A 24,482-nucleotide genomic window follows, 5' to 3' on the forward strand; every position below is an offset into this window, starting at 1 on the left:
GGTTATATGTAAACACTGCACTATTTTTTATAAAGGATGTGAGTATCCATGGATTTTGGTATTTACAGGGGATCCTGGAATCAATCCCCCCTGGATCTTGAGGGATGACTGTATATATTGTTGAGTTCCAAATATGCCTCCTTTGCCTTTTTATGTAAACAGCATTTCTTCTGAATATTAATTCTTGGCTGAACAAAATCTCCCTTTAAAATTCTACAAGTTTGTACCTATTGTATTCTGTAATTACATACTTCAGAATACAAATATGAATTTTACCTTTCTAGTAAGGTGTTTTTTCTTCTTTAGTAATGGAACTTTGTGAATTGCCTGTAAGTTGATTTCTGTGGAAGATAGTTCTCAGAGGTAAACTTTCTCTGAGTTACCAGGTGATTGTTTCCGTTTCTTTATTCTGTGGTATTATTTTTTAATTCTTATTTTATTGTTTATCATCAGAAAAGAAAGAAACCTATCAAGATCCACAGTTTGCCAGCAGGCAGGGATTAAGCATGACTTTGAACAACTTAAAGTCTGCCAAGTTGGCTGCTAGGCTGAATCTTATCTTAGTTATTGGGAGAAAAGAAACGGTTTATGTGTACATTTGCTAGTTTAATTTTTCAGTTTCTACCAAGGAGTCTTTTAAAATTGTTTTCCTGGCATAGAATGAAATTTCCTGCTAGCCCAATTGAATGACTCTGATATTTTGAAAAGATGAAATGTGCATGCATGCGCACACACACACACACACACACACACACGCACACACGGAGTAGCTTTCAGGGACTTCTTTGAGGTCTCATCATGCCTTTGCTCCACCCATTAACTTCCTCTTAAAGATGGGAGGTAGCACAAAAAGTGCTCTTATTTTGGTAGGTACAGACCTTATAGTCTGTGCTGCAGGAGCAAAGGATCTCTCTGTCTACCTAAAGATGGACAGGCTTGTTCAATTTCCAGTGGCATAACTTAGAAGGACTCATGAATGAATTTTTAAATCTAGTTCTATTGGCCTTGTAAAAAGTGAAAATTCCCTTATGATAATGTCAGTAAAATGATCAAGAGGCCAAACTCTCAGAGATCTGGTAAGTTTTTATTTTTGTTCTTTATCATTTTAGTAAGTTACAGGGGGAGGGGACTTGTATTCATCAGGTACTAATATTTGCATAGTATTTTGAGGTTAAAATTTTCTACTTAGGTTTTTAATTTCAATTATGTGGATCGTAATTAGTGGATCATTGGCCTTCAAATTGTATTTCCTATTTAGTTTCATTCTTATGCTCCATTAAAAATGTATGGGTTACTTTTAAGTGAACACATCTATATTGATATAGATATAGGAAAGATATCGATAGATTGATGAATAAATGAAAAAAAACAGCATTGTAGACTACAGGGAAAAGACAAAGTGAGAGGAAAAATACTATCAGTATAAAAGTGAGCTGGGACAAGCAGAAGTAAAAACAAAAAGAATTGTCACTAAAAAAAAAAAATCTAGGAAGTAAAATCCTGCAAAGATTTTATCATGACTTAAATGAATTTTTATGATTTACATCAATTTCCTATTTCCATTCTGTGGCTGTAAAGAAAATGAAAGATGAGTTACAAATCAGTTCTCTGTGAGTTTAAAGCTTGCTCCTTTGGCCCACAGTGCAAGTGGAATGTAGGAATCAAGGCTCATTGGGGTATACACTGACCCTTAATCTAGTCTCTAGTCCTTGAGGAGGGAAGCCTGGGGCACCTCCACCTGTACTTGTAATAGACACATCTAAGGCCCTCCACCTGTACTTGTAATAGACACATCTAAAGCCCTCCTATGCCATATTTTGGGTATCACCAAGTCAATGGCAAATGCTTCTCCTCACATCCACTTAAGACCCTGAGACTGAAAAATTGTCTTAATTGCTCACTTTTGTACTTCACTGACTATTTCACCTCATAGTTACATCTGGTCTTTTGATCAAGCTTGTCCTTTATGTTTATTTTAACAAAGTTCACCTGTGTTTAAATATCATCGTGGAAGAGGACACATAGAGATATTTGCTTGGGTACTGTACTCTATTAGAAATGGCCCTGTCTGGCTAAGTGTGGTGGCTCACACCTGTAATCCCAACATTTTGAGAGTGGAAAGTATGCTTGAATCCAGGCATTCAAGACCAGCTTGGGGAACATAGGAAGACCTTGTCTCTTGAAAAAAGAGAAAAAAATTAGCCAGGCATGGTGGTGCGTGCTTGTAGACCCAACTACTCAGGAGGATGAGGCAGGGGCTCTCTTGAGCCTAGGAAGTTGAGGCTGCAGTGAGATGTGATTGTATGTGCCACTGCTTTCCAGCCTAGGTGGCAGAGTAAGACCTATCTCGAAAATTAGTAATTAAGTAAGTAAGTAAATGTTCCTGTCACCTTCTCCAGATCCACGAATGAGTTTCCAGTATTGCTTTTCCTCAGCAGTGATTATCAGTCCCTCCTTTTTTGTATCTCTGACCTTTCATCCTTATTCTGCCTTATGTAATTGCTTCCTTGCCATAACTGCCAAACCAAAAACAACAAAACATGTTCAGTAGTTTCTTGGAAGTCACAGATACAAATATCTTAAAAGGGACTCTAGCTGAGCACATGCTTCAGTGGCACTTGAAATAATTCAGATTGATGCTTAACTATGGAAAAAAAAAAACAACAGACAGAGGTGAATATGTATGTCTAAGTAACCCAGGCTATCACTGCATATCTCTGTGTAAATAGAAATTAAATGACTTCGGCTTGTAAGAAAACACTATATACAATGCTGTTTACAAAGCTGATGTTAGAAAATCCGTTATCACAGTACACATGTGATTTTACACCTGGTGAAAGTTAGAGAAATTTTTTTCTGAGGCTGTTGGTCTCATTTTCTAATATCTATAATTCATAGATGAGGTAACCCCAATGCAATAAAAGGGAAAAGAAAGAAGAGAATTTTGTCTATACTCATTGCACTAAACAATGTTACATCAACAAAAAATAAGTTCTTATTTGAGATTCCGTAGTTGCATTTGGCTGTTAAAAATTCTGCTATATCTTCTCATATAGCCTGCAACTTGCCTAGGTTCTCTTCAGATGTATTAGGAAATATTAAGGGGAATAATATAATAACTCATTTCATGCAAAGAAAGAACATAAAGTATGTTTATAGAAATTATTTCAATCCTTTTTTATTTAATTGTAAAGGTTTTTCAAAGATATGTTAGCCTTAGTTTGCATATGAAAAAATTAAACTGCAGACAACTGCAAATGGAATTCATGGTTGCTGAGTACAGTAGTTCATAGTAAATATCAGTATGCCACTAACCTCTCATTAGTGTTGATTCTTCTGGATGTCTGATTTAGTTCAGGCTAGATTATAGTCATGTGAACTAGAATTATCTGGATTAACTGTGTAATCTGAGTCAAACAAGCAAAACAAAGTTGCAGCCATTGTGACATGATCTTCCTGGTTTCAGTCATCCTTGTTAAACTGACGTCAAATGAACAAAAACCCACTGGCAAATGTTCAAGCTGGACTAAACACCAATGACTCTTTCTCAATGAACTTGTAACATAAGGCTATGCCGGAAAAAACATGTACCCAACAGAAAAATATTGACATGCTACATGATTGATTAAGGATGAATTCTAATGCCATGCTTGGAAGGAATCAGGAAGGAGAGTAGGATGGACTCTTTGTCTTTTGAATCTTGTCTGTCACGGTCAAATCCTCTCACAACTAGAAATGATGTTGGGTGTAGCATAGTAACTTGGAACTTACTACCCCTGAGAAGATGTGTAAAGCTAGGTGATTAATTACCAAGCAAACTTTGTATTTCTCTTAACATGTTTGTGAGAAAAAAAATCACAACACAGAATATTAATAAACAAGGACATGAACAATCCCAAAAAGTAAGTTAGATTCCAAAGACGGTGAGTCACTATTAGCAACAACAACATCAAAAATCTCCAGCAAGATTATTTTGTCTAAAGTAAAGAAAAAGTAATTCTTTTAATTCTTCTTTAGTGGCCTAAAAATAAGACAGAATTTTTCATTGTGCCTTTCTCCCAGGAGAGCAACTTGAACATTGCAGAAACATTGGTTATCCAAGGGACAGCATTACACAATTATGTGTCAGTGGTACTCTGTGACCTTTATCCCCATCTGGAGCTCCAGATATATTCCTCTGTCAAGAAACAGAGCTTCACTATGGTGAACCATTTATCTGCTTGGCTGTGACAAGTCTTATGTTCTAGGATATATGCAGTCTAATGTGTAGTAAAAAGTTTAAGGCAGTAAAAAGTTTAGAAGCCCATCCAGATGAATATTTATGGCCCTCTGTGCATGGGAACCACAGAAGATTATGTACCACTTAGGTTGGCTGCTCAGAAGACCACTCTATCTAATGAAAGGTCATGCTGCTATGATCTAAAGGAGAAAAATCTAAACCTATAACAGCATTTTTCACACAGTCTTCGGGTATAGGCGAGCTTATATAAAGAGATACAGCAAACCACAACTTCAAGTTTTCTTTTTACTGCTTTTCTCTCTCCCTGCTTAAATAAAGAGGCAATAAGAGATTCTGGACTCCCAAAATGAAGAAATAAACAAAAATATTTTGCAATATTAGATAAGTAGAAACAATAGAAAGACATTTTGTTTTATTTTTTGTCCCAGGACAAATATTATTATGACTGAGTTATAATTCTGATGCAGTTGACAGCAATGCATCAATTGAGGGAAAAATTAATTTAGAATAGATCACCACACTGTGTTTGAAAACAGAAAAAGCAAAGTCAGAAGCATCAGCTCTTGTTCATGCACACCACAGGTTATTAAACTAAGGTCAGGAATATGCCTTGAGTCCAGAAGCTGAGCTGAGTTCCCAATCTCAGATAATCCAAACTAAAATAAATAAATAAATAAATAAATAAATAAATAAATGTTTTTTTTAACAGCATTTCCTGCTTCCCGTCATTATGTCCTGGACGTTAACTCCAGCCAGTTTTTGCCAAAGACAAATAATTCTGGAATGCATATTTTCTTTTTTAGTGCCTTGGAGACTCATGCATAAGCCTTCTGATTTCATTATTCTCACAGCAGGTACCACAAGATGTGTAAAAACTAATAGTTCCATGACAAGTATACCTTGATTCATGTTGTTTTACTTTTGATCCTGGTTAAATTATAGGATTATTTATTACTTTGTCAATTTCTTTTTGGTGAGATCATACTGTAGAATTTTTGCTAGAAATGGTTCTGGCAGTAGAATTACAGGTTTTGTATCAGTTTTCAAATGCATAGTTGAAAGCACAAGTCTGAAGTAAAGTGTTCAATTCCAGCACTTGTTAATATACTAAAAGCAATTTTTGGCTGTGCTCAAACACCCAAGTGCTATATAGATTCAGTCACATTATGCATTGGAACAAAATAATGTATATGGATTTTTATATATTCACCCTTTTGAGTGTAGGTAGAACTTTGTCTCTCTTCTTTCTGTCTACATATCCCTTTGTCTTTGTGTTTTATCTTTTTGTCTTTTGCAACTTTATCCATGTCCTTGGGTGATAAAATAAGAGAATTAACTGCTTAGCCAGTTGAAGGGCTGTGGTTTTCCTGAAGGATTTATACAGCCCCCACAAGTAGAATCTCTCACTACAATAATGCCAATGTCTGTTAATTCCAGTAATCAGCCAACAAACAATTTTGAGCATAAACTCTACACCTTGTTCTGTTCTAGATATTGTTCCTTTCTGTATGTGAAATTATTCTTTCTACATTCAAGAAGCTCCTCAAGTGAAGACATCATAATTTATTAAAATTAATTATAAAACAAATGCTTTGTAGAGACTTTTGCAAGGTAGACAAAGAATACCAATCTTATGTAAGTTGGTAGATTTCCTTGCTGTCGGCTGGGGTTCAATGATAAATGACATTGCCATCTAGTGCCACTTTGTTTAATGCCAGGGAAAAGACCATGTATTTTGAACTTCTAAGCTGCTATGTTATCTAGATTACCACATAGCACATTAAATATTTTCTTTATAATCGATGTTGCTAGCTAGACTGTTATCATGAACCTAAACAAACCCGATAGTCTGCATTGATAATGTGGTTTCTTTGTGATATAACTACTGATTACATCTGGAAGGCTTGGGCGGGGCCAGAATTATTATAATTAATGATGCTTTATGCCTTGGGAGAATTTGGAAATCAGAGCTAAGAATTAAAAAAAAAAAAAAAAAAAAAAGTATATTATGTCAAGAACAATGAAGAATCTGAGATTTTACCCTAATTGCAAGCTAGCATGTTAGCCTGAGATTCATGGATTCTGGTAGAAGACACACGATTCCTGGATTAGACACAAAGAATTTTATCCCTCATGCCACAGCAGACCACGTAACATTAAAGTTTACATTGATTCTCCTTGACACACCTCCCTGTATCCTTTCACAGTCCATGAAACACAAATCATTCATTTTAACCATTGATTGCCACATATTCTCTTCTCTTTCTAGACTATTTAATTCACTGAGATACAGAAGAATAGCAAGACTCAGTTTGTGAATAAATCTCACTTAACCAAATTCTTAACATTTGTTTAGAGAACCTGGAACATATGGAGAAAAACACTTCATAGATTCCCAAACATAAAGAGATAGTTTTGGTTAACATAATACTTCTAGAACCCTTAAGTAGGCCTGAGTTTTTCTCCTACTTGCAGACCAGGAAGGTGATTATAGCCATCAAAGCTGTGTGCTATTGCATTGTCTTTTTATTTTAATTCTCATTGTACTTATTTATAAAGTGGAGGTAGTAAAATTCTTTGTCATATATGCCTTATAGGTTATAATGATCAATTAAGACTATGAATAAAAGCTCTTTGAAAAGCGAAACGGCACACTCAGCATAAATATAAAGTGGTATTGTATTATTGTTGTTAATGTTGTTGTTATTTTGGTCAGCGTTATTGTTGTTTAAAATAAATTTTCCAAGTTCTTAGTTGTTAAAAGTCAAATAAAATACATCTTACAAAGATACATCTCTCTACTTAAACTGTTTTATTTGGGAAGTAATAATTGCAGTTTGGGGCACACCCACAGACTAGATGATCTATATGGCCGAAAAACAAAGAGAAGGTTGGAAGTTTTCTAGAAAGCAGAAATGTTGCATATTGTTTTGCAAGAAAGCTTATTGGCACTATTAAAGTTTTGGGGAGCTCACAAATTCCAGTGAGTGACAGAAGTGAGTAAAACTAGTTTTAGAGCTGCAGCAGGTTGTTTCAGTAGCTATTCAATAAAACTGGTTTCAGCCGGGCGCAGTGGCTCACGCCTGTAATCCCAGCACTTTGGGAGGCCGAGACGGGCGGATCACAAGGTCAGGAGATCGAGACCACGGTGAAACCCCGTCTCTACTAAAAATACAAAAAAAGAAAAAAGTTAGCCAGGCGCCGTGGCGGGCGCCTGTAGTCCCAGCTACTCGGGAGGCTGAGGCAGGAGAATGGCGGGAACCCGGGAGGCGGAGCTTGCAGTGAGCCGAGATAGCGCCACGGCACTCCAGCCTGGTGGACAGAGCAGACCTCCGTCTTAAAAAAAAAAAAAACAAAACAAAACAAAAAAAACAACAAAAAAAAAAAAAACGGGTTTCAGGTTAAAACAAGTAGTTCCAGCATCCAGGCTTTGCAAAATTTTTGCAACCTACTCATCTGACAAAGGGCTAATATCCAGAATCTACCAAGAACTCAAACAAATATACAAGAAAAAAGCAAACAACCCCATCAAAAAGTGGGGAAAGGATATGAACAGACATTTCTCAAAAGAAGACATCCATACAGCCAACAGACACATGAAAAAATGCTCATCATCACTGGCCATCAGAGAAATGCAAATCAAAACCACAATGAGATACCATCTCACACCAGTTAGAATGGCAATCATTAAGAAGTCAGAAACAACAGGTTTTGGAGAGGATGTGGAGAAATAGGAACACTTTTACACTGTTGGTGGGATTGTAAACTAGTTCAACCATTATGGAAAACAGTATGGCGATTCCTCAAGGATCTAGAACTAGATGTACCATATGACCCAGCCATCCCACTACTGGGTATATACCCAAAGGATTATAAATTACTCTACTACAAAGACACATGCACACGTATGTTTATTGCGGCACTATTCACAATAGCAAGACTTGGAATCAACCCAAATGTCCATCTGTGACAGACTGGATGAAGAAAATGTGGCACATATACACCATGGAATACTATGCAGCCATCAAAAAGGATGAGTTTGCGTCCTTTGTAGGGACATGGATGCAGCTGGAAACCATCATTCTTAGCAAACTATCACAAGAGAGAAAACCAAACACCGCATGTTCTCACTCATAGGTGTGGAACTGAACAATGAGATCACTTGGACTCGGGAAGGGGAACATCACACACTGGGGCCTATCATGGGGAGGGGGGAGAGAGGGATTGCATTGGGGAGTTATACATGATATAAACATCATGCACATGTATCCTAGAACTTAAAGTATAATAAAAAAAAAAAAAAAAAAACAACAAAAAAAAACAAAAAAAAAAACAAAAAAAAAAAAAAAACGGTTTCAGGTTAAAACAAGTAGTTCCAGCATCCAGGCTTGCAGAGATTACATTCTTCCAGCATGATATGTGTCCTGAGTGATTTTTCCCCTTCACTTCTCCGTAATGTTTTAGTTTTATATGGCACAAATATCCCAATTCACCTGATCAATATACATCTAGTAGAATACTTGTTGTCAGAAAAATTTAAAATTTTCTTTTTCTCGAAGATGGCTGTCACCATAATATTTTATATTTTTCATTAAGTTAAATGAGACAATATTTTGTTATTATAGCAAAATTTATTTGTGTGTGTGTTCAATTATAGTAAACTTTATAAGTATCACATATTTTTAAATTTAAAGTATGTAAAATTTTAGAACATTATTTTTATTGTATATATTTAAGGTGTACAATATAATGTTTTGATATACATAGTGAAATGCTTACTGTAGCTTAATATGCCCATCATCTCTCATAGTCACTCTTTAGTGTGTGCATGTCGTAAGAACACCTACAGTCTACTCTCAGCAAATTCCCAGTGCATATTTTAACACAATGTTATAACTATAGTCTTTGTATTGTACCTTGGTTTTGTAGACTTATTCATCCTACCGATCTGCCACTTTGCACTCTTTGACCTACATCTCCTCTTTTCCTCTCCATTACCACTTTATTCTCTGTGTTTTCAACTAAGAAATTGTGAAACGCACACACACACACACACCCTTACCTACCATCATATATATATATATATATATAATGGAATATTACTCAGCCTTTAGAAAAAGCAAATTCTGTCAATTGCAACAACTTGGATGAACCTGGATGATATTGTGCTCAGTAAAATAAGCCAGACAGAGAAGGACAAATACCTCATGCCACTGATATGTGGAATCTAAAACAAATACACTCGACAAGATTTAAATTTCATGGACTGACTATAGCTAGTATTGTTCATTTATCTTGTTTTTTTTTTTTTTTTTTTTTTAACTCTAGTTAACCCTGGAGAAGCACTACCTGGCATATGTAAAGCTGGAGAATTTCGCTGCAAAAACAGACACTGTATCCAAGCTCGGTGGAAATGTGATGGCGATGATGATTGCCTAGACGGAAGCGATGAGGACTCAGTAAACTGTTGTATGTTCTCCTTCAAGTCACCTAAAATCTGTATTTTCCCAAGTCTTTGAGTATGTGGATTATCAAGGCAGTTTGTGAAAATCTGAAAATATCTTAGATGCAAATTGAACTTAGTTTAATTTTTCATTCATCCTTTTGTATAAAGAGTAGACCATAGATTGCCTACTTTGCATAGTTTCAAAGCAGTTTTTCTCATCCTTTTCCATCCTTCGTATTATCATTTTAGTTGCTCTAAGAATTTTCTCCTTTTATGTTTCATGATATGAGTACTACCACGCCACTGTCAGAGGTTGCTATAGGGAAATTCTTTGGATTTTGGAATTTAAAGATGTGGAAAATCAATTTAAACTCCCTCAAGACAGAATTACTGGTACAGAAGGTCACGATCCACTCCACTGCTCTTTGGCAACAGAGTCTTGAAGAAGATCCAAGGAAACAGACATGGGTTTGGAACGTGTTACTATATAGCTTCACTGGCTCAGGACATGGTAGAAAACACATATGGGCACTTAGAAATCAAGGTTTGATTTTCCCCTCTTTGGCTTATGTTTAATTATTTATCATCTGCTGGGATAGGAATAGTTCCATGTTGCTAGTAGGCATAAGAAAATTTCTCACATACGTGGTAGGAAAACATTTGGGGAAATATGTTAAATAATATTTTGAGAATATGTTTGATTAGAGTCACTAGCTAAGTGATTTTGAGAGATATAAAATATTTTATATGAAAAGAAGACATGTGTTGAACAAAGTGAACCTTGATCTTTTTACTTCACCTAAGTACATTGTTTTTAAAACTTTTTTTGTTTCAATAAGTTAATGAAAGAAAAGGTTTAGGTCTGAACTAATGAGATCAGTTGACAGTTCTTCATTTCCCCCCCTTTTTTAAATTAAGAATATACAAATAAAGTTTTAAAGATCTTTTTTAAGAATGGGCAAAATTAGTCTGGGCATCCGTGTTATTCAAACATTGATGCTTTAGGACAAAAATCTCAAGAATATGAACTTTAAAAAATATTTTCAAATTGTATACTAATACATAATACATAAATTATAATAAATGCATAAAGACTATGTTTTCTAAAATCAGGCCCTGACTTCCACATTATGTACTTCTTATTTTCAGCCCCACTAATATCTGTCTTGCAAAGTTTGAATCCCCCAAAAAAATCAAATACTAAATTGATACAATTTGTCAAGAGTTTTGGAGTGTGAGGAACATTTCGTCTGAGAGTAAAGGGTATTTTTGCCTTACTAATTTATATAAATGAGTATTATTTAGTGATTAATTGCCTCATTTCTTGACTCACAATCAGAACTGTTATTTACTTATTATTACTTTTAAGACTAATCAATCAAGTGCAGTAGTAAAAAGGGAGGAAAGAGTAGAACAAGGAGTTTGATTTGTGACTGAGTGTGAAGAGTCTATTGTGATAACACATTACCTTTGCGCCAGCCTATTTGTGGCGGTGATGAATGCTCCCTATATATCAGCTTCCTCTGTAGTCAACTTGAAACGCCTGAGCGGAGTGCAAATACTGCATCACAATATTCATGTATTGGTTCCTTCGGTCCACGTTTTCATCAGTGTGACTTGTATTTTCTAGTAAATTAACAAGAAAACTGACCTCCTTTATGGGTAGAGGGAACATTGCATTTGTACTGTTAATTAGAGTGTTAAAATTTCTAGTCAGGCATTTTATCTTATTGTCATCACTCTTCATTCCATCACCCAAGCCATGTTTTTTGTTTGTTTGTTTGTTTGTTTGTTTTCCTGGAGAACTCTCTTTTACCTATAGTCCACACTCAATTGTATAAATAAATCCTATTTCTTCTACTTCCTAAATAATTAATTTTTTTATGTTTACCTTCTCTCAATTTCTATTGGCTAATAGGCTTTCACCTTAGATTAACTCAGAAAATGGCTTCTATTATGCCTGCCACTAATCCTCCCTTAACTTTAGCCCACTTTCCACACTATTTTCAGAGAGATATTTATAGAATAATATCTATTCTTATAATTTCAGTAACTGCATAACCAAAAACAAATTTTATAATCCATTGACTCACATATACAATACTTCCTGCTCTGTCTTGTATTTACATTTTTAGTCTTTAGTCTATCATGCATCCACTTGCCTTTTTATTTTTATCAACTTGAACTATAAATCTCCAAAACATGTCCTGTTTTTCTCCTCTGCAACACTGCACTGACTGTTTTCTGTCTAAGGAATTCAACATAGCTTACCATTACCTTCTTAGGAAAATCTTTTTTGACTATCAAAAAATCTTCTCAATACAGTCGTTTGGAGTTGAACATTCATCTCCTGTACAATTCTTTATTATAGTAGTTGCCAAACAAAATTGCAATTATTTGCTTACTTATTCGGGGCATCTCATAGATTAATATTTTCTTGAGAAGACACCTTATGTTGTAGTGTTATGTAGTCTCTGGGTCTAGCACAGGGCCTGGCACATGGATGAGTGGGTAATTAGATAAGTGAGGCAATAAGCAGTTACACAACTCTGACCACCTTCCAGCACTATGTCATTTTCCCTAAGCATTGCAGTGATGCTGAGCAACATTTTATTTCTGAGATCTCATGGTTAATATTCTAATACCACATAGGTAATTTCAGAGGATTACTTCAAATATTAAACACCCATAATCTGCAGCCTTGAATTTTGTTATTCTTTCTATTCCTTCAGTGTTTCAACTCCAAACCAAAAGGTGTCTGAATTCTCATGTATTACTTTATTGGTGAAAATTGCAAAAGTCTTTGATTAAGCCTCACTGAAGTGCATATGAATCTTGGTACTTTAAATTATTGGCTCTCTACTACATCAGATGACTTTTATTTTTCTCAGCAGTTATTCTTGCTAAAGTCCCTGAAGTAAGTAGAAAATGTAAATCATGCTCAAATACCAGAGAATATAAAGCTTTTATCCCTGTTTTTTCTTGTTTTTTTTTTTACTATACATCAATAAAAACTTTTTAAAAAGTGATAAAACCACTTATCAACAAAGCTACTTAAAAAAAAATGTTTTATAGAAACTAACTGGAAATGCACACATTCGCTATGCAACAAACATACCATGATAAAATGACAATTTTTCAAATTCTCAGTAAAACAAATATAAACATTTGTTTTTATCATACAGAAGTGTAACTACTGGGCATAAAGAAAACAACCCTAAAAACAGTGTTGAAATTGTGAAACACATATTGAAGAGCATGCCAATTCAGTTAGGAGGTTAGCCTCAGGAATGGAGGAAAAACAATCATAGAAGGTTAACATTAAGATGGGCCTCCTGTTGTGCTTAGATATTGGACATTTAATCCCTAGCTGTGCACTGCTTCCCAGATGAGGACTGGTCACCTCCTAAGTATTTTCTGTGGTTGCATGTTTATTTGTTTGTAGTAGGGAAGAAAAGTCATGATAATTTTTTTTGGTTTTGTTTTTAAAATAATACAGAATCTCATAGTTAACATCAACTCTAGGTCACAAGTGATGCATTTTTCTTTTCTGTGTTTTTCCTTCCATTCCCAAGAAACACTGGACAGAGAGCAATAAATGTAGACTTATTTAGTATGTTAAGAAATATTTGAATGGTTATGATGTGGTTTAAAAAATATTTTTAATATATATGACTAAATTATTTTCAATACATACTTGTTATGTTTAACATTAAGATTTGAGGTTAATTTTAAATGTTCTTGATAAAAATTTTTAAGTGGCGTCTCCAGTTGGTATAAGGAATGAGAAAACAAACTTAGTGATACAGTTGGTTTTATTTTTATTTTTATTTTTTTTGAGACGGAGGCTCGCTTTGTCGCCCGGGCTGGAGTGCAGCGGCCGGATCTCAGCTCACTGCAAGCTCCGCCTCCCGAGTTTACACCATTCTCCTGCCTCAGCCTCCCGAGTAGCTGGGACTACAGGTGCCAGCCACCTCGCCCGGCTAGTTTTTTGTATTTTTTTTAGTACAGACGGGGTTTCACCGTGTTAGCAAGGATGGTCTCGAACTCCTGACCTCGTGATCCGCCCGTCTCGGCCTCCCAAAGTGCTGGGATTAGAGGCTTGAGCCACCGCGCCCGGCCTTATTATTTTTATTTTTTAAAGAGAGTTTCACTCTTGTTGTCCAGACTGGAATATGATGGCACAATCTCTGCTCACTGCAACCTCTGCCTCCCAGGTTCAAGTGATTCTCCTGCCTCAGGCTCCTGAGTAGTTGAGATTACAGGCAAGCGCCACTATGCCCGGCTAAATTTTTTGTATTTTTAATAGAGACGGGGTTTCAACATGTTGGCCAGACTGGTCTCGAACTCCTGACCTCAGGTGATCCACCCACCTTGACATCCCAGAATGCTGGGATTACAGGCATGAGCCACCACATCCAGCCATACAGATGGTTTTAATGGAGACATAAAAAAGAATACATTTCCTTTTATTTACGATATAATTACTTGGTGTTTTCTGTAAAAGCATTACATTTTAACAAAGTGAATATTAGTATTTGCTATTAAATATAAGGCAATGAATGACAGAATCTATGGCATTTATTGTACTGTAATATTATTACTGTAACTTTTCTGTAACTCATTCAAAACATTCACAACTTTATTCAATTTTAAATAATTAAATTTGCTTCCCTCTCCCTCCTAGTCAATCATAGCTGTCCTGATGATCAGTTTAAATGCCAGAATAATCGCTGCATCCCCAAGAGATGGCTTTGTGATGGAGCTAATGACTGTGGGAGCAATGAAGATGAATCCAATCAAACTTGTGCAGGTAAAGCTTTGCTTGGATATACACATAAATCTCCAAAGTTAGTCTTCATAAAAATGCAAGTCAATGCTTTGAACTGAGCTGAACTTTCCTAGTGCTGATGATCTGATTATTGCAATAGTAAATGAATTCAGAGTTTGATGCCACAAAGGCTAGAATACAAATTATCTTTTACTTAATCTTTGGACATTACTCTGCTTTCCAAACTAATTTGGCACTTCATCTATCCATATGGGTTGACTGTCGACACACTACTTGTACAAGACTTGTCCCTACTAAATCCTACTTGGCAGTGGAGGTTGATGTTTGCTAGCATGCTATAATACAGGCCATCTCACAAGGAGGACTTTTTTTTTTTACCTTGAGAAAATAATTTTATTTAGTCTACTATAGAATACCTCTGTGAATAGTTTTCTATTCATGCACATTATTTATGTGAGGTAAGTTTTTTTCCCCATGAAATCTCAAGACCACTAGCCTATTTATATTTCCATATAATCTATTCTATTGTAATAAATCTTTGAATCCCTAGCCAGATTCTTATTGAATGGAAATACACAACTTGTGGTATAGTTTACAACGGGGTACCAGAAAGGTCATTATTAATCAGATAAATGTTGAAAAATGATACTGACTAGCTGCAGCCTAGTGTTTCTTTTTAAATGATAAAGAAAAAAATAGTGTATCTGATGGCTCATATTGATATGATTCTTAAAAACTGATTTTGTAAACCATTACATATAGCAACATCATAACATATCAACCACCCATCAACTCTTTCTGTCTTTGCCAACATAAGCCTTACTCAATAACAAGTATTATAATTTACCAGTGAAAAATACAGGGCAGTCTCTAGAGTAAAGACCCAGGGGCTGAGAAGACTGGTTTCCACTCTTGGTCACTACCAGTTTTTTTCTTGGAAAGACATGCCTCTCTGCACTTTTGATTTCCTTGTGCATTTTTTTTTTTTTTCCCCAGCATGGTAAGAGTATGAATTAACTAGAAATTGGTTCCAGATTTTCCCTATGTACGAAACAACACTGACAGGAGCAAAACAGTCACTGTTCCATAATCCTAGTCTGTGTCTTCTATTCAGCTTTTTACATAATGACAAATTTGCTGAGGATCCATGGGCCAGTTGTTCTCTTGTCCCCTGATTAAAAACCATCTGACATTTTAGAGTAAATTAATTTTTTGCAAGATCTTTTTGTCTCATAACAAATCTTTTGTTTACAAAAGGCTTTCTAAGATAAAAGGACCTCTAGAGGTCATCAAGTCCTAAGTCCCTACCCTCCAAGCTGTGCATCTTATAGATGGGCATGGGAGAGGGAACTTGCCGAGACTTACATCACTGGTAAAAGATCAGGGGAAACGCGATACAAGAATTTTGTCTCCAAGGTCATTTCTCTTTATCCCAAATATTACTATCCTGCATATTAGCTAGAATTTTAGGTATGGCCAGTTTAACTTAAGATGCTTTTGCCATATGACTATAATTTTTAATAAGACATCTTTCTAAATGAGTGCAATTCTTCTTCTTCTTTCTGTTTTTTTTTTTTTTTTTTTTTTTTTTGGACACAGTCTTGCTCTGTCTCCCAAGCTAGAGTATGGTGGCATGATCTCAGCTAACTGCAACTTCTGCCTCCCAAGTGCAAGCAATCCTCATGCCTCAGCTACTAGAGTAGCTGGGACTAGAGATGCACACCACTATGCCTGGCTTTTTCATATTTTTAGAAGAGAATAGGGTTTCACCATGTTGGCCAGGCTGGTCTCAAACTCCTGGCTGCAAGTGATCTGCTCACTGAGGCCTCTCAAAGCTCTGGGATTACAGGTGTGAGCCACCATGCCTGGCCCAATTATTATTCTTTTGAGATTAAGATTCAATTCAGAGACTATGCTTTATAATATCCTAAACAAACATCGCTTTCACTTTAAAATTGAAGGCATTGCTGGCTCAATTTATGATACCATGTTTTCTTCATTTCTGTTAGATTTTTTAAATCTGCTTGTTTCTACATGGTTTTTAAAAAAGCATTTGTGATTGGCTAGCTATTTATAGTAGTAAAAGTAAAAATGTGTATGTATAAGAGCAAATAAAACAGTTTTAATTATTAGTTGGTGTAAAAATAATTTCTGCTTTTGCCATTATTTTTAGTGGCAAAACCACAATTACTTTTGCACCAACCTAATAATAAGATACCTAAATTACTCAAGTCCTGTGGTCTACTAGGAAATAGAACATAGCTTACTTAAATGCCACTGTAAGTGCTGCCAGATTAAGTCTACCACTCACTACTAGATCTTTTTGTCGGTATATTTATGACAGCTGTTATAGTCAGTGGACACCTTAAGAACTTGAATGAAAGGAACAAAGATAAAAATAAATATGTCTTTCTTTTGCTTTGTACACAATGAAATACATAGTCATGCTACAATGTACTTCCATTTCACTTCATCAGAATATATAAATAGGTCACATAGCTTACCATACTGGAAAAAAAGGGCACATTTATATAGACCATATTTCTTTCTGAATTTCAATCCATTGCTAGATAGAGGTGAATACATGGACATATATGCTAGATAAAAAGACTTTCCAATGGGGAATTACTTGTTATTGAATATTGAAAATGGATACCATCCTGTAGCCATTTGCATTGTGATTACTTTAAAAGAAAACCTTTGTACAATTTCTGAGACTTCTTTCTAAATGAGTACTACTACTACTACTACTACTACTACTACTACTACTCCTCTTCTTCTTCTTCTTCTTCTTCCTCTTCCTCTTCCTCTTCCTCTTCCTCCTCCTCCTCCTCCTCCTCTTCTCCTCCTCCTCCTCCTCCTCCTCCTCCTCCTCCTTCTTCTTCTTCTTCCTCCTCCTCCTCCTCCTCCTCCTCCTCCTCCTCCTCCGCCTCCATCTCCGTCTCCTCTTCCTTTTGGACAGAGTCCACAATAAGCCAATTTCCTACTTTTTAAAATTTCTACTTCATGAATTTATTTCCTTCATTAAATATCTACCAAGGCACGGGTGATAGAATGAAAGAAAACACACAATGTCTTTCCCCAAGAAGCTAAGAGTGAAGACTAGGAGAAAGAAGTGTAAACAGGCCATTCTAATGCAGTATTCAAAGTGTTAAATTGATCCACATGGAAGCACATAGGAAGGGTATGGAATACAGTCTTTAGTTATCTGGGAGTAATTCTTGAAGGAAGCACTGTCTAAGTGAAACCTTATAAAAAGCTTAAGAAAAATTCCGAAGTGACAGTTGCAGCCATTAGAAGAAATAAAATAATCTGGTAAAACACAGCATTGGCAATACTGTGGGGAAAAGAAATTGTCATACACTCCTGGCTGGGTGTGTCAATTGATTTTCTATCTTGGAAAGTGATTTGGCCAAATTCAATAAATGTGAAGATGTGCATACCTTCAACTTTGTAATTCTATTTCTATGTTTATAATCTAATACCTGTGCATGAAGAGAGAGACATGAATATAACTTTTCATTGTCTTGTGCTGTAATAGTGAAAAACTGAAACAATTAAAATGTCCATTAACAGAAGAATGGATAGATATATTGTGTTCTATTCATGGAATGCTGTTCATAATTAAAATATCTGAACAAGAACTCAAATATCAACAAAAATGAATTTAAAAATAAAGTTAAATTAGATGAGATACCCTCATCCAAGGAAAAAAAAAAACACACTAAATTGAAGAAAATAAGCAATACCATTTATATGAAGTATAAAATATAAAATAATTTTATATAGTGTTTATGAATTCATAAATAGGAATAGTATTATAATATGCCCAGAAATAAAAAAAAAATAAAAACAAATTAAGAAGATTAGTTATCCCTGGAAAGAGAGGGAGGGAAATGTGATTGAAAAGGATTATGTAGGAAATTTCAAATATAAGTACATATATTTTTTTCTTAGATAAAACAAAAATAAAAATCTGTAACAAATATAGAAAAAAATAAGATTTGATATAGCTATGTAACAGCAAACTGATGCTAATGATATTTTTTCCTATACCTTGCTAGATGGTAGAAATATTTCACTAGAAAAAAAAGAATAATTGACCAGAATAGATTATCCAGGGTGGGGTGAAGTGAATAATAAGAGAAAGGGTTGGAGAATTTGCCCAGAAGAGAAAATAGCACACACATGGGATCTGGAGTAAGTGGACACAGTCAGGGTCTTGGGAGCCGTTCTCCGTCAACATCCAGAATATTGTTGTCTACTCATGAGGGAGACCCAGAGACCGAAGATGAAAAGTAGTTAGATTTGAAATTATTTTTCCTCATGGAAACATGATCATTCCTTATATTCAAACCTAGACAATTTCATATCAACATTTCTCCCCACCATAGTGCTCTGGTTAGATTACATAATATTTGCTCTTCTCACATCCTCTACCACTTATAACTAAATTCATACTAGATAAATATAATTGATTGCAAAAAAACCCTAATGTATTTAAAAATTAGACTTCTCTTTACAAAAGAATGAGTGCATTTTGATATGACATTAAACACAGCTAAGTAGAATGCTTTGATTACAATACAGCAAAAGTGAAGTTTAGGAATAGTGCTATGCTCTAGTCTCCTCTTGGCTGTATAGTTTGTGTGCCTTGTGAGAGTTCTCACTGTTACGTGGCTACAGGAGAAGGATGATTACACTGAATCTCTGATTCAGCAGCTAGACAAACAATTCTCTTGAAGGAGGTGTAAATCTCTTCCTCCTTAGAGCAGCATTTGCTGCAAAATTAGAGTCCTATGGGGCTGCTCTGCTAATCTTGCCTCCAAACTAACTTAGATCTGATGGAGACAAGAGATGAAAAAGTAAATGTTGTGGGTTTGTTTTCAGAAAAATTCATTGATTAGAAAGTGATAATTTAGTCAACTTGATTATATCATGTAAACGGTCCTTGAGGGTTTGTGGAATGAAGCATCTTTCTCATCTGAAATCAGTTAAAATTGCCTAGTAGACTAAGTGAATAATTTTTTCCATGACTAGAACAGATGGTGAATTCATATATCTTCAGGGCATACTTTCCCTCAATAATAATCCAGTGAATATTCTTTGGAATAATAGGTCATAACAGTTCCTCCAGCTTCAGAGTTAATGAGGTAACACAAATTCCCACACCATCACATTGTGAGATGGGTCATACACAATATGAGACAGGTTCATAGAAATTCTTTCTCATTTTCCTCTCTAATCACCATAGCTTTCCTAATGAAAGAAAACAATCTGATAAAACTTTGCTAGAATTAAACCTGAATTATTAGGCGAGAATACAGTGACATAAGAATGTCAAAGAATATTGGTTTTGATTAATATATTCTTATTACGGGCCAATTAGAATTTAAGATAGACATATGTGATAATGTTTATTTATATAAAGCAAGAAAACAGAAAAGACTGAAGGAATGAAATAAAGAATGAAGGAGGAAGAAAGGTATGGAAAAGAAAAAAGAGAAACAACAAGGGAAAACAAGGAAGGAGGCAAGGTAGGGTGAAAGGAAGTCAACAAGAATTGAAAAAAATGCTCTTATTAAATTTATCTTAAAACTCAAAAGATGAAAAGGTATTTATTGTAACCAGTGAAACAAAGATAGGTAAGGGAAAAATTATTAATCTCTCTCACACTTCTATTTTTACCCCTTCCTATCAAGTAAACTAATGACATTAGACTTTGTGTATATCTTTCTACCTCCTTCTCTAGGTTAATACAAATACATGTATAGTTATTTTTTTCCTCAGCAGACATAATGTTATAACGATTATCTAAGAACTTTATTCATTTTAGTATAGATGACAGAATAATTTACCAGAAAATCTGTAGAATTAAATGAGACAACATAGAATTATTTAATTTTACTTGTAATTTTAACATTAAAAACTATAGAAGCATATATGTTTGCTAGAATATTTAAAATCTGTTAATGTAAAATAAATGATGAATTTGTAAAATGAAAAAAATCAGATAGTGCATAAAATATTTTAGACTTAGGAACCTTATCATATAAGCAAAGCAAAATACATACTATAATAATTTTCCTGATATTTCTAATTTTAGACAGTAAGACTAGGAACAATCTAATGTATCAAACCAAGCCAGTAAATTTTTCATTTGTTTTTCTAGGATAATCTTTAAAATATTCACTAATAATGAATATACATCTTAACACTGCAAGTGCACTTTTCTTAAAAGGGCAGAACAATGTATTTATCTTATAAAAAATTATTTTCAATGATTTCTGAAGCCCTAATTCGTGGAACCTATTTTAGTGTGGTTGATTGAGTTGGCTTTGCACCACCCTCTCTTATACCAACCATTAGTACTCAAGTTCACAAAGTGTTTAGATGAGACAGACAATGGTTCTCAAACCTAGGAAAAAGGAAGTCTATAAACTCAACAAGATTCCCTTATTGTAGCCACTGACACTCAGACCCCAATTATTCAATATCTGTTCAAGCCTCACCTATCCAAAATTTTCATAGGACCGAGTATCCCTTTCCCAATATATCTAATTTTTTTCTCTAGTCCAATGAAAGGAAAGGGTAGATAGGATATTGAGGCTCATAAAGACATATTTGTAGTTCAGAGGGACAAAAGAAAAAAAAAAATGAAAATCAGATGATAAAAACAACTAAGCATGTCACTACCAAAGGCCTGGGGGAAGAGGCAGGAAGCTATTTAAGCTTTCATGCTTTTAAAAGTTGCCCTGATTATACTAGAAAAGGATTATCAAATTTCCTGTTGAACATAACCCCTTTTCTGAATAACTTTAAACCACTGCCTCCGGCTAACATAGAAAGCAAGATTCCATGTTTGTGTTCATTGAAACCCTTAAGAGACCCCAAAGCAAAGTTCATTAATATACCTTGATTAAAAAATCATACTTTTTAAAATAATTGTGTTGAAAAATGAGTTAAAAAGAAAACATCTTAAGGCTAAATATACGTTTTAGAAATTACTTTTTACACTGTCACTTCATACAGTAGATCATTTAGAGATCAAGAAATAAATGCATTAAAAATGTTAGAGGAATAGGACAATTCTGACCCCATGATTAGAAACTAGATATATTGAGATCATCTCCAAATAATGCCTTCTACAATACTGCAAAAAAAGTTTTCTTGGTTTATTAGCAAATACTATCCAAAATTCTTTTTTTGTTAATTAAGAGTTGGATGAAACTTAATTCAACCTTATATTCATAAGCACATGCTGGGCAAAATTTTAAAATGATGAATTCATAGCTTCATTTATAGAATTGTGTGAGGATTATTATCTTGTCATTTAACAGTCATTGATCATTGAAGGGCAAAGCATGTGAACTTTAGAGAAGACAAGCAAGCTGATAATCAGAAGTCTTAAGTAAAAATGGACTTTTAAAATATTTTATTTTAATAAAGAAATATACTATCTTATGTATGAAAGGGATATTGCATGCTTAATTATATCCTTGATGTTCAAAAGGCCTCTAAATTTTTTTTTTGTATATTAATTGATCATCATAGCCAGGACATGCCAGGTAGACCAGTTTTCTTGCGGAAATGGGCGTTGCATTCCCAGAGCATGGCTGTGTGACAGGGAAGACGACTGTGGTGATCAGACAGATGAAATGGCATCTTGTGGTAAGTTGTGAGTGAAACATGTTGTTAGTAGAAATTGTGTCAGATACGATATCCTATCACTATACCCTCCTTAAAGAGCTATTTATATCTTTATGACTACAGGTAAAAGAGGCAGAGGGTATGTCACTTTCTGTTACAAACTTTTGGACCTGAGTGTGCACTTTAATGATAACTTCTGAACAATTCCTATTTGTGTGGTAGAAACAATATTCTCAGCAAAAAATAAATGCATTTAAACATTGCAGATTTTATTAGGAAGTGGTTATTACATGGCTAACAGGACAATCTCCAATGTTCATTATTAATCTTATGTCTGTAGTGATTAAACTTGTCAAAGAGAGTAGTTCATGGAGTAACATTTAGGGTAAAGGAGGAGGACGTGTTTCTTATTGGCATATATATGTTATCTTCTGGGAAGAATAAATGATTCAGATTGTGACTACATAATTGGTAAATCATTGTTTTCATTTCTGTGTAGTCGTATGATTCTGACTGACAAACTCAGTATTAGTTTAAGATAATATTTTTGTTGATGGCAAAATTCCCACTTTGCACAGATTCTCTTACTTTTGAAAATAGTAAAAATGTATTGTCACATCAAGTTACAAATTTAATTACTCTCATTGTACTCATGCATCAGTATATTTCATTATCATTTGTCTCAGTAACATCTAGTGAAACACAGTAACAGAATGAACCAGGCTTTCTAAGACTTGTGCTTTATTTGAGTCATGGCAATAGATTTTTTAAAATTATGGGAAAATTTTACCCATAATTTAGACATGTATAGCATATTTATTAAAATATAATGCAATAAGTATACATTTGAATAATTTAACACTTATGCTTTTAATAGTAGAAAAATAAGGTTTTTAACTCTTCTGTTTATTATTTTTTCTTTTTTTTTTTTTTGAATTCCCACAGTTTTGGGGGTACAGTTGGTTTTTGGTTATATGGGTAAGTTCTTTAATGGTGATTTCTAAGATTTTAGTGCACTCATCACCCGAGCGGAGTACATTGTTCTCAATATGTAGTATTTTATCCTCTACCCCTTTCCAGCTTTCCCCCTGCCAAGACCCCGCAGTCTATTACATCGCTCTTATGTCTTTGTGTCCTCATAGCTTAGCTCCCACTTATAAGTGATAAGAAAACAATATTTGGTTTTCCATTCCTGAGTTTCTTCACTTAATATAATGGCCTCCAGCTCCATCCAAGTTGCTGGAAAAGACATAATTTTATTCCTTTTTATGGCTGAGTAGTATTCCATGGTGTATATGTACCATATTTTCTTTATCCAGCCACTGGTTGGATGGGCACTAATGTTGGTTCAGTATCTTTGCAATTGCAAATTGTGCTGCTCTAAACATGTGTGTGCATGTGTCTTTTTCATATAATGACTTATTTTCCTTTGGTAGATACCTAGTACTGGGATTGCTGGATCAAATTGTAGTTCTACTTTTAGTTTTTTGAGGAATCTCTATACTGTTTTCTACGGTGTTAACTTCTCAGTTTAAATGCCTGTATTTGGAGGATGCTTATCTAAAATTTTCTTATGCTAGACTATTATGTCCCTGTAAACATTTTGAGTATATAACCTCTGAATAAAGTATAGATAAAGTAAGTGGTGGTAAGTGATATATTAAAGAAGGCAACAGCAGTAGTATAGAAGAAAGCACTAGAGAACCACACAAGAGACGATAGCATATTTTATGTATATAATAGAATATCTAGAGCCTGACCAATAAAGTGGATTCAGCAGTATATTCTCTCTCTTTTCTACTATCCAGACTAACTGTGTGGTCCTAAATCTGGCTGAGTCTGCTGCTAAGTTGCTCTATATTTTAGAAAACTTGATTCCTTTCCACAGTGAGCATCCTCATTCAGAGAATACCAGAAAGGTAACGAGCAATCTAATAACATTAAATATAGAGAGGCCCTGGAATCAGAGTCTCAATTCAGAAAAGAAATGTCACGAAAACAATTAGGAAAATAAAGTATGAGCTCATTAAAGAACTTCTATTAGGTCTTTGATCAGATTTTCTCTTTTCTTTTTTTTTTAAATAGGACTAGGGCAAGACCTGTTTCTTTATTTTAATAACAATTTACTTGAATCAAAGGAGGAAAATACCTAAAATTTTAATAATAATCTAAATGACTATACCAGCAAACTTGTATATCTTTTATGAGGTGAGGCGAAGAAGGGTTGGTAGCACTGCCAGACACATATTTTTCTGTTGAATTTTTATAACAACACATCTATGAGGAATATTTTGTGGTTCACATATCACAGATAAAGGAGTTGAAACTTAGAGACTTTTAGAAATCTGCTTGAG

At 34.6% G+C, this 24,482-nt stretch overlaps 1 protein-coding gene across 1 annotated transcript in view; it reads left to right on the forward strand.

The window, feature by feature from the left end:
* Positions 1 to 24,482, forward strand: part of LOC117095052 (low-density lipoprotein receptor-related protein 1B) — a 1,687,268-nt gene that overhangs the window by 1,185,004 nt on the left and 477,782 nt on the right. The window contains exons 16-18 of the mRNA XM_033231629.1: positions 9,569 to 9,709; positions 14,374 to 14,499; positions 22,033 to 22,149. Of these exons, the coding sequence (XP_033087520.1) occupies positions 9,569 to 9,709; positions 14,374 to 14,499; positions 22,033 to 22,149 (384 nt within the window). The remainder of the gene's footprint in view (positions 1 to 9,568; positions 9,710 to 14,373; positions 14,500 to 22,032; positions 22,150 to 24,482) is intronic.

Source organism: Trachypithecus francoisi, unplaced genomic scaffold, assembly GCF_009764315.1.
Source record: "Trachypithecus francoisi isolate TF-2019V2 unplaced genomic scaffold, Tfra_2.0 Lachesis_group13, whole genome shotgun sequence".
In the NCBI taxonomy this organism is placed as follows: Eukaryota; Metazoa; Chordata; class Mammalia; order Primates; family Cercopithecidae; genus Trachypithecus; species Trachypithecus francoisi.